This window comes from Martes martes (genome assembly GCF_963455335.1).
Source record: "Martes martes genome assembly, chromosome: 4".
NCBI lineage: Eukaryota > Metazoa > Chordata > Mammalia > Carnivora > Mustelidae > Martes > Martes martes.
In genome coordinates this window covers 109,362,193-109,374,514 of record NC_137891.1, presented here as the reverse complement: position 1 = coordinate 109,374,514, position 12,322 = coordinate 109,362,193, and the positions used below count along the sequence as shown (strand labels likewise).

The 12,322-nt window shown below is 32.2% G+C and overlaps 1 protein-coding gene across 1 annotated transcript in view; it reads right to left on the bottom strand.

The window, feature by feature from the left end:
• Positions 1-12,322, bottom strand: part of DPYD (dihydropyrimidine dehydrogenase) — an 842,461-nt gene that overhangs the window by 621,742 nt on the left and 208,397 nt on the right. The window contains exon 5 of the mRNA XM_080800117.1: positions 8,939-9,100. Within this exon, the coding sequence (XP_080656243.1) occupies positions 8,939-9,100 (162 nt within the window). The remainder of the gene's footprint in view (positions 1-8,938; positions 9,101-12,322) is intronic.

The window sequence follows — 12,322 nt, the reverse complement described above, 5'->3', positions numbered from 1 at the left end:
AACTGATTTAACACGCAGCTAAGTATGTAGTTACAGTTTATTTTTCAAACTTTAGAAGATAAGTAGGAAGATGTGTTCTCCTTTCATAACAATTCCTTAGTTAAATTTGAGAAATGATGTAAGTCTTCTTGGTCTATACATGGATAAAGGTAATGATTTCTTAAAAATTCAGTTACATAGGGGCACCTGGGTGACTCAGTGGGTTAAAGCCTCTGCCTTCGGCTCAGGTCATGATTCCAGGGTCCTGGGATTGAGCCCTGCATTGGGCTCTCTGCTCAGTGGGGAGCCTGCTTCCCCCTCTCTCTCTGCCTGCCTCTCTGCCTACTTGTGATCTCTGTCTGTCAAATAAATAAATAAAACCTTAAAAAAAATTCAATTTCATACACAAACACATTTCAACATAAAATTTTCAAGGGCCATATTTGTGTAGAAAAATTTTAAAATCCTCATGAGACTGAAAAGAGAATCCATACCAAATTATTATTTTCAAGTTATTTTATTGAGGCAATATTATTATACCTAACTGAACTAGGAAAAACTGCCTCCTAGAGTCAGAATCACCCCATAGCCTATCTGTTTTCATAGGCACACAAAAATGTCTGAAGCAAGGTCACTGCAGATGTGGGGATAGTAAAGGATTGAATAATAATGACAAGATAGAACAACAACAACAAAAAAGCAGTTGGTCTCCTGATTCTACTGCAGGCTATTCTTTGTGTGATTTATTTGTTTTCTACCACAATCTCTATGTTCCATATGCCCATGTTCAAATAGAAAAGTAAAAGGTATGGATTTAACCAATAATGGCAAACTACAAAGTTGATATTTAAAAAATCATTTACAAATTACAGGAAAAGCAATTTTGAAAAATATCACACTATTTTACTCTGCTTTCCTAACCTTTCCTTAATTTGGTTGAAAAATAGATTTGTATTTCTTTAAAGGTCAAAAATCAATCATTGTTTTATCAAACAACCAAAATAAATAAAATTATTTGCATCATATTCTGCTTCAATTTAAGTATCAATAGTTTAGTAGTTTGAAATAATAATGGTATTCTGCACATTGTGCTTTCTCTTTTCACTGGCAGTCAATTAATATGTTGTCTTTTGCTTATCTTCGTAACAACACTGACAGTTGAGAAAGTTTAAGTAAAGCATCCACTGACTTTTGAGTAACAAAACTTTTTAAAGTATCTTGCTCTAAGAGGTCATCTTAAAAAAAAAAGAGAGCTTTTACTCACAGTTCCATTACAAGACTTATTTATAATTTGAGTTATATTTGAAGTCACTATTTTATAAAGTATAATTGAAATATAAAAGTAAGATACATTCATATTTTAAACTCCACAATTCACTTACAATGCATTTAATGCCATCCTGAACTATGCTCTGCCTTAAATTAAAAAACAAAATCAAAGCACGCACACGTGCACGCACACACACACACACATGCAGCAAAACAAACAAAAAACTGCTTTGGGAAGAGGTGGAAACAGTTCATTAAAACCAAGTCAGAGTTGGAAAAGGGGGACTTTTGCAAGATGGTATAATAGAAAGATCCTGAACTCACCTCTTCCCAGGGACACACCAAATCTAAATTTAAAAAAAAAAATTTAAAAGATTTTATTTATTTATTTATTTATTTATTTATTTGACAGAGAGAAAGAGAGAGAGATCACAAGTAGGCAGAGAGGCACGCAGAGAGAGAGGGGGAAGCAGGCTCCCCACTGAGCAGAGAGTCTGATGCAGGGCTCGATCCCAGGACCCCAAGATCATGACCTGAGCTGAAGGCAGAGGCCTAACCCACTGAGCCACCCAGGCACCCCACACCAAATCTAAATTTAAATATGAATTACTTTCCTCTGAAAAAAAAATCAAAGTACTACATGAACTAACTCTCCACAACAAAGGGTAAAAAGACCATATTGAGACAGGTAGAAGAGGTAGATATGGTCTCAATTAAAAACCTACTGCTGTGTCAGTAACACACGGTAGGGAGGGATCTCACCAGTATAGTGCTTGCCCCTGGAAGAGTGAAGAGTTGGTGTCCCAAATCAAGTACCCTAACCCCTGGGATCTGCACCAAGGAGATGAACCCCCAAAACATCTAAATTAGAAAACCAGAGGGGCTAAAATCCAAGGGACCTAAAATCATATAGAAAATTGAGATTTCTCTTTTAAAGGACTCACTTGCAGTCTGACTAACCCTGGAACCCAATGAAAAAACAGCAGTTTGAAAAGCATGTCTACCATAGGTGAAGATATTTATTTCCTAATCTAAAAACACCAGCTAGAGAGACAGGGAACAATGGAAACTCTCCCTGGAGATGAAGGCATTGGCAGAAGGAGAAAAGAGAGAGAAAGGAGCAGATAATTTATTTGAAGAAATAATAACTGAAACATTCCCTAAAAGACATTTAGGCCCAAGAAGCCCAGAGATTTCCAGTTTAGGTAAACCCAAGGAGAGCCATGCCAAGAAACAGTATAATTAAAATATGGAAAGTTAAAAGAAAAATAGAGAATCATAAAAATAGCAAGAGAAAAAAAAATCAAATTGCAATATACAAGGATAATCCCATAAGACTATTTCTCAGCAGAAACTTTGCAGGCCAAAAAGAAGTGATACGAAATTCAAAGTCATAAAAAGAAAAACGTCTAACCAAGAATACTTTACCCAGCAAGGTTATCATTCAGAATTGAGAGAGAGAGAGAGAGAGATAAAGAGTTTTCCATACAAACAAAAGCTAAAAAAACCCTCAATATTATTAAACTATCCTTATAAGAAGTGTTAAAGGAACTTCTTCAAGCTGAAAAGAAATGACACTAATAATAGGAAAACATGCAAAAGTAAAAATCTCACTGGAAAAAGTACATATATTAAAGGTAGTAGAGTGATCATTTATATATCTACTATGGTTAAAACATGAAAGAAGCAAAATTTTAAAAGTACAATAATTAATTAATACACAAAATAAAAAATGTAAAATGTGACAATAAAAATATAAATGTACTGGGGAGAGTAAAACTGTAGAGTTTTGGAATGTGTTCAAACTTACTTTGCTATCAACTTTAAATAATTGTAATATACATAAGGTTATATATGTGAACATTAAAATAACCACAAATCAAAAATGTAGAGTAAAACAAACAAAAGAAAAAAAGGTGAGGAAGTAATCTAAACATAACATTAAAGGAAATCAACAAACCACAAAGGAGAGAAAGAGTAGAAAATAGATACAGAGAGGAAATATGTAAGCAATCTTAAAAAACAATTAACAAAATCAATAGCAATAGTACACACCTATCAGAAACACTTTCAATGTAAGTGGGTTAAATTCTCCAATCAAAAACATAAAGTGGATGACTGGGTAAAAAACAAGACACCTTTTTATACTGCCTACTTCACTTCAGAAGTAAGGACACATGGACTAAAAGTGAAAGTATAAAAAAAGATATTCCACGTAAATAAAAAAGAAAGCTGGTATAGCTATAGTCAAATCAGAAAAAAAAAAAAGAGGGGCACCTGGGTGGCTCAGTGGGTTAAGCCTCTGCCTTTGGCTTAGGTCATGATCTCAGGGTCCTAGGATTGAGTCCCGCATCAGGCTCTCTGCTCAGCAGGAGCCTGCTTCCCCCCCCGCCCCCCGCCTGTCTCTCTGCCTACTTGTGATCTCTGTCTGTCAAATAAATAAATAAAATCTTAAAAAAAAAAAAGAGAGACTTTAAAACAAAGACTGTAATAAAAGACAAAGATGGGTACTACACAATAAGTAAGGGGTTAAACCAGCAAAAAGACATAACATTTATAGATATATATGTTTCCAACACAGAAGCTTGAAAATATATAAAACAAGCATTAACAGTCCTAAAAAGAGAAATCTATAGCAATAAAATAATAATAGGGTACTTTAACACTACACTTATAACAACAGATAGATCATCTACACAGAAAAACAATAGGGAAACATTAGTCTTAAACGATACATTAGACCAGATGGACTTAATAGGTAGATATCTACAAAACACTACATCCAAAAGCAGTAAAATACACAATCTTCTCAAATGCACATGGGACATTCTTCAGGATTCATCACACTAGGCCACAAAATAAGTCTCAATAAATTAAGGAAGACTGAAATTACATTACACATCTTTTTGAATCACAATGGTATGAAACTTGAAATCAATTACAAGAAGAAAACTGGAAAAAATACAAGTACATGGGAACTAAACAACATGATACCAAAAAACTACTGGGTCATAGAAAAAATAGAAAGAAATTTAAAAAAATACCTAGAGCAAATGAAAACAGAAACACAACATACCAAAATTTATGAGATGCCTCAAAAGTGGTTTTAAGAAGGAAGTTCATGACAATACAGAACTACCTCAGAATGAAGAAAAATCTCTAACTGACAATTTAATTTTATGTCTAAAGAAACTACAAAAGTAAGAACAAAACCCACAGTTATTGGAAGGAGGGAAATAATAAAGATCAGAGTAAAATTAAATGAAATAGAAACTTATTTAGGCAATAGAAAAGATGAATGAAACTAGATCTGATTTTCTGAAAAGACAGACAAAACTGACAAGCCTTTATCTAGACTCACGCAAAGACAGAGTATAAACAAATAAAATCAGAAATGAAAGAGAAGTTTCAACTGATGCCATAGAAACAAAAGATCCTGAGAGACTACTTTGAACAACTGTATGCCAATAAAACAGACAAACTAGAAGAAATGGATAAATTCATAGAAACTTAACAATCTTCTAAGACAGAATCATGAAGAAACAGAAAATCTGAATAGACTAATTACTAGTAAGGAGATTGAGTCAGAAATCAGAAATCAGAAGCCTTGGCACAAACAAAATCTAGGACTGGATGGCTTAACTGGTTAATTCTACAAAACATTCAAAGCTTTAATACCTATCTTCCCTAATCTCTTCCCAGAAAATTGAAGAGAAGAAAACGCTTCCAAACTCATTTTAGGAGATAGCCATTACCCTGATACCCAAACCAGACAAGGATATACACAAAGAAAACATTACAGGTTGTTATCCATAATGAGCTTAGATGTAAATATCCTTAACAAAATACTGGCAAATTGAATTCAACTATACATTAAAAAGACCATGTATCATGATCTAGTGGGATTTATTCCAGAAATGCAAGGATGATTCAACATCCACAAATCAATCAATGAAATACATCACATTTACAAACTTAAAGATAAAAGTCATATGATTACCTCAATAAAGGCAGATAAATTATTTGATAAAATCCTGTATTCATTTATGGCAAAAACTCTCAACAAAGTCAGTATAGAAGGAATGCACCTCAACATAATAAAGATCTTATGTGACAAGCCTATAGATAACAACATACTGAACGGTGTAAACCTGGAAGCTTTTTCTCTAAGATCAGGAACAAAGCAAGAATGCTCACTCTCCCCACTTTTATCAAACTTAATATTGGAAATCCTATTCAAAAATAAGGCAATAAAGATAAATAAAAAACATCCAAACTGGAAAGAAAGAACTACAACTGTTACTATTTGTAGAATATGTGATACTATGTATAGAAAACCCTAAAGATTCTAACAAAAAACTGTTAGAACTAACAAATGAATTCAATAAAGTTCTAAGATACAAAGTTAATATAGGAAAAATCTGTTGTTTATATAAACCAACAACAAATTATCAGAAAGAGAAATGAAGAAAACAATCCTATTCACAATCCCACCAAAAAAGAATAAAATACCTAAAAATAAATTTAACCAAGGAGATGAAACACCTCTACATTGAAAACAGTAAGACATCAATGAAAGAAATTGAAGAAGACACAAACAAAAAGACATTCCTTGTTCATGAATTGGAAGAAGTAATATTGTTAAATATTCTCTACATTATCCAAAGCAATCTAGAGACTCAGTGCAATCTCTATTAAAACTCCAATGGTATTTTTCACAAAACTAGAACAAATAATTCTAAAATTAATACAAAACCACAAAAGACCTCAAATAGCAAAACAATCTTAAGAAATAAGTTGAAAGGCAGAAGTATCACACTCCTTGACTTCAAACTATACTACAAAGCTATAGTAATCAAAACAAAATGGTATTGGTACGAATCCAGACACATATATCAACAGAACATAATAGAGAGCCCCAAAATAAACCACATACAAAGTCAATTAATTTATGATAAAGGAGGCAAGAATATACAATAGGGAAGAGACATTCTCTTCAATAAAATGTGCTGGGAAAACTGGACATCTATACACAAAAGAATGAAACTGGACCATTTTCTTATGCCATACACAAAACATAAACTCAAAATGGATTAAATGCTTGAATATAAGACCGAAAACCATAAAACTAGAAGAAAACATAGTTGGCAAGCTATTTGACATAATATTCGCAATGTTTTTTTTAGATTTGACTCGAAAGACAAAGGAAACAAAAGCAAAAATAAAGTAAATCAACGGGCAAATGGAACTACACTAGACTAAAAAGCTGCACAGAGAAAAAAAAATCAATGAAATGAAAAAACAACCTACTGCGTGGGAGAAGATATTTGTAAATCATATATCCAAAGAGGGATTAATATCAAAATTACATAAAGAACACAACATATAAAGAATATACACTGAGTTCTATAACTCAATAACAACAACAAAAACCCAAATAATCCAGTTAAAAAATTAAGCAGAGGATCTGAATAGACATTTTTCTCCAAAAAAGACATACAGATGGCCAACAGACACGAAAAGATGTTCAATATCACTAATCAAGAATAAAATGAAAATCAGCCACAATGAGATAACCTTACACCTGTTAGAATTGCCTTTATCAAAAAAAGAAAAAAGTAATAAGTATCAGCAAGGAGATATAGAAAAGGTAATTCTTGTGCACTGTTAGTGGGGATAGAAACTGGTGCACTATGAAAACATTATGGAGGTTCCTCAAAAAACTAAAAAAATAGGGCTACCATATGATCAAGCAATTCAACTACTGGGTATTTTTCCAAAGAAAATTAAAATACTATCTCAAAAAGAAATGCACACTTATGTTCATTGCAGCATTATTTATAACAGCCAAGAAGTGGAAACAACCTATGTATCCATCAACAGGTTAGTGGATAAAGAAACTGTAACATGTATATACAATGGGACACTATTTAGGAATACAAAAGAATGAAATCTTGTTATTTGCTACAACGAGGATGGACCTTGAGAGTATGATGCCAACTTAAATAAGTGAGATGGAGAAAGACATATATCACATGATTTCATTTACATGTGGAATTTAAAAAAAACAGAACAAACATAATGAAACAAAACCCAGACTTATAGATACAGAGAAGACATTGGTGACTGCCAGAGCAAAGGGGTGCTGAGCAGGGGATAGGTGAAGGGGATCAAGAAGTAAAAACTTTTAGTTATAAAATAAATAAGTCACTGAGATGTGATGTACAGCTTGAGGAATATAGTCAATAATATTGCATTAACTTTGTATGGTGACAGGTGGTAACTAGACTTATTAAAACTACCATTTCACAATGTATAGAAATGCTGAATTACTGTTTTACAACTGAAACTATTATAATAGTGTTTGTCAATTGTACCTCAATTTAAATCAACGACAAGTGAGAGTTCTCAGAGGAATGGTGTCTATCATCCAGGTCACCAACAAAGTAATAATACTATTTTAAGTCATTTTGTTTTAAAATGCACTGTTAGTTCCTACACATATTGTATGCCCTTTCACTTACTACATCCAAGCTTGCCCTGCTATAATAAAGAAACAATGAGTCCCTAAAAAAAGATATGGAAGAGTTCAAGTTAATCTCCATCAACTAAGGATTTTCCCAGGGTATAAAGATCATACCTTGCAATGTTCAGGTAAGCCTAATGCAACTTTGAATTTGGTAAGAAAACAAATTAATTCCAATAATTGATTGCAACAATGCACAACATCAAATTGTTTCTATTTTCTCGTTCCTAGGAGGCCTTGCTTAGAATTAACTTGTCAGAGAGCAGAGAAGGCATAACCTTGATTTAATACTAACAGCAAAGTGAGACTTAATCTTGAGGGATGTTATGGGAAGGGTCTTAAAAGGAAAGAATACATTGTGTTTGAGTTGACAAAATCAGATAGGGAAGTCATTAAGTAAAAATCTAGTGTTGACAGGCATTTAATTTGGCCTTCTAGCCAACTGGACCAAAGGGATTATATAATCTTACTGTAACCTTGATATAAGTTGATCATTTAAATGATACATAGAAAATAACTTGGTAGCTGATTCCAAAGAGGGCACACCAGAGAGCATAAGATGTCCCAGAGAATCAGTTACTGACAAAGGATTCATAAAAGAGAAAGCTATGAATCAAACTGGTGAGATTAAATGCTTTTATTATAATTTGTATCCAAATAACACAAATGCTCCTAATCTAAAAGTTTATAAAATGTAATTTTAGAGAATATTATTCAGTTAGGGGTTTTGAAAATTCTCTAACCACTATTAATAAAAAAGCCCCACAAAATAATGCTGACATATTATTTCAAACTAAAAGTTAAAGAGAATTTCATGAAAAAGAATCAGGCATGATAGCCTTTTTATAATGGGGTCCTCTTGTCACTCTCCAATGTATAGTTAATGAATACATTTTTCTTTAGAACCTCTAATTTACATAACTTTCACTCAGAATATTTTAATGACTTTCTGGGACTGCAATTAATTTGACATAGGGTTTTATGAAGTTTAATTTTTATAGCCCTTGTTGAATAAAAATATTATTTATGGCATAAAACACACATTAGCTGTGTATTATATTAAAAATGCTAGATATCAAAAGAGCACCAAGAATTAAAGTCACTCTAAGATTTTTGTGCTTTAGGGGTGGACAAAAAAAAAAGCAATATGTACAGCTTACATACCTCAGTAGCAAACTGCTGCAATCCACCAATATTAATGGGTCCCTCTTCAGTGGCATACAAATTGCATCCACCTACACAAAGATCAGAAGTTGGACATACCATTCCACAGGTCAGACCAAGTGGGTTGTCAGAAAAAATCATCTTAGCAGCTCCATAATAGTTCTACAAAAATAAAATAAAATAAAATTTTATTATGTAACAATGCACCTTAAACATTCAAAATATGATCCAATTTTCTATCAGGTAATAGACTGAGTAATCTATTAAGTAATCTATTAGGTGATAGATTAAGTTGAAGATTAAGTCATGTATAAAATATAGAGGTTAAAATAATGTTTACCATCAGAAAACATCAAATAATAACTAGCAGAGAACCTGACATGCAGGAATATTCAATATATGGTATATTAGTAGATGAACAATTAATCAACTTTGTACAATCAAAATTTAAAGTATAAATGTTCTGTAAATAGCTTTCTTTCACAAAGCATCTAACTATACCCTGACAATAATTATTCTTTTCATTTTTAACAAGGTAAGTTAGGTAGACTGAACAAATTTAAATCTTAAAACATTAATAAAAAAAACAAACAAAAAGGTTAAACTCAAGTTATCTTCCATTTAACTAAATTAAAAGCATCTAGGATCCTCTTTCCCTTTTTCTCATCTGGCTTGTCCAGAGAGACTATATATATGTCACTTTGTGTTGATTATCTAAATCTTCAATCACGTACTATTAAGCAAAGATGCAGATGAAACTAACACTCTTGGATGAGACCTTGTCAAGCTCATCTCTCATTACTTCCTTTCATACATTTGATTTATATAGAATAACTTAAAACCCTACTCATTTTATCAAGAGTTTTTAGAACCAAACCTGTTCATACATTGTACAATCCTATCATTATTGACTAAGAATGAATAACTTGAATATTTGGGGAGTATTTTTTTCTCTAATCAAAAGTAAGAAGTGTACTTGACCAGTACTCCTCAAAACTGTCAAGTACATCAAAAATAAGGATAATTTTGAGAATATATAAAACTCAAGAAAAGCGTAAGGAAATATGACAACTAACTGTCCTATGCTATTCTGGACAGGATCCTACATAAGGAAAAAAGGAACTAGGTAAAAACTACGGAAATCTGAAGAAATCACAGACTTTAGTTAGTAATAAAACAGAAATAATGTTTCATTAATTGTAATAAATGTGCCATAGTAATGTCAGATATTAATAGTAGAGAAAATAATGCGCAGGTCTATATAGGGATTCTTTGTGCTATCTTCACAACTTTTCTGTAAATACAAAACTGCTACAAAAATAAGTTTTAAAGAAGAGATGGTAGAATATAATTAATGGTATGAAACTAATGTATTAATTTCTCCTTTAGTTTTTGTTTATAATACTTTTGAAGGTGTCTGACAACACATACATTGCTTCCATGACTAACTTCGATCATAAATACAAATTCCTAGGCATTATAGAATACTGATGATAATAAACAACAGAAATAACCTTAACTATTTCTCAACTGGTTGGTACATTATCAGAAGTTTGCTAGGCCTTTATTTAATCTTTATCATCAATCATCTTATATAAAATGTCCAGCACCCAATCAAAAATTTCTAAGCATAGGATGAGACAGGATTAAATACCTGATAGTGAAAAAAATGAATCAATCAAGCAGACGCATAGGTCTGATACAGAAATTGGGACTTGATTTCAGGACCTGAGCAGGAAGCAAATGCTTAACCACACAGCCATCCCTATTAGATGAGTTTTTGTATATTTCCCTTAGTTTTATTTATTTTTATTTTTTTAAGATTTTATTTTATTCATCTGACAGACAGAGATCACAAGTGGGCAGAGAGGGAGGGGGAAGCAGGCTCCCTGCCAAGCAGGGAGCCCAATGCAGGGCTCGATTCCAGGACTCTGGGATCATGACCTGAGCCAAAGGCAAAGGCTTTAACCCACTGAGCCACCCAGGTGCCCCCTTCCCTTAGTTTTAATCTTTCCGTCAAGTCAATGAAAAGTTATTATAAGGTAAAGTATTTTTTATCTTAACTCAAGATTAATCCATTTTTTCCCCTCAAATTTGGTCATATTTGCCATTGTCTTTGGGATAGTCTTTGTTAATGTCACTGATAAGGGACAACAGTAAAGCACCATGCTGTCAAAGTATACTTCCCCAAAAGATAAGACAGGATTCTCTTATACATAGAGAAGGAGCATGTATCAAAGATTTTACTTGACTCATTAAAGTATAAGGAATCATAAAATAAGGAATCATTAAAATAGTAAAGGTGATTCAAGGAAGATTTGAGGCAGAAATGGCTTAAATGCTGAATTCGACAAAGTATTTAACAATTAATACCAATTCTTCGCAAATATTTCTAAAATATATATATGGAATTTATCTCAGGAATGCAGGGTTCATTTAATATCCCCTAAATGAATTAATATAGTACACTGCATCAGTAGAATAAAGGACAAAAATTTACACAATCATCTCAAAAAATGCAGAAAAACAACTGACAAAAACCAATACCTCTCATGATAAAAACTCACAACAGGCCACAAAGAACCATTAATTCATTTAAGAGGTTAATAAAGAATATTTATTTAAAAACCACAGTTGACATCTTACTTTATGCTGAAAACTGAATCCTTTCTCCTTAGCATCAGGAAAATATAAGGATGCACATCTATCCAACACAGTACTAGCAGTTTTATCCAAATAATGTGGCAAACAAAAGAAGTAAAAGCTATTCAAATTGCAAAGTAAGAAGTAAAACTATTTCTACTTATAGAAGAAGTAATCTTGTATATAAAAAAATCCTAAAATCCAGTAAAAAAAAGTATTAGCACAATAACGCTTAATTTTATGTGTCAACTTGACTGTGCCATGGGATGTCCACATTAAACATTATTTTGGGGTGGGTATAAGAAGGTATTTCCATATGACATTGGTTTTTAAATTGGTGAATTCACCAAAGTAGACTGCCTTCCCCAATTATCACTCAACTGGGTGGACAACATCCAACCACTGAGGAACTGAATAGCACAAGGAAAGGTGACAGGAAGAAAATTTGGAACCTGCCTGGTTGAGTTTGGACATCAGTATACATATACATATAGTTTATATTATATATTTATATATATTAATCTGTAAAATATATAAATATGTATAATATATTAATATTATATATTTATGTTATACATTATATTTTATATATATATATAGTTTTTATGAAGAACCCTGACTAATACAGCACTAATAATCACTGTAGCCAGCATGCTAAGTATGAGTTCAATCAATATACAACAATCAATTTTATATCTACACACAATGTATGAAACAATGAACAAAACAAAAATGAAATAA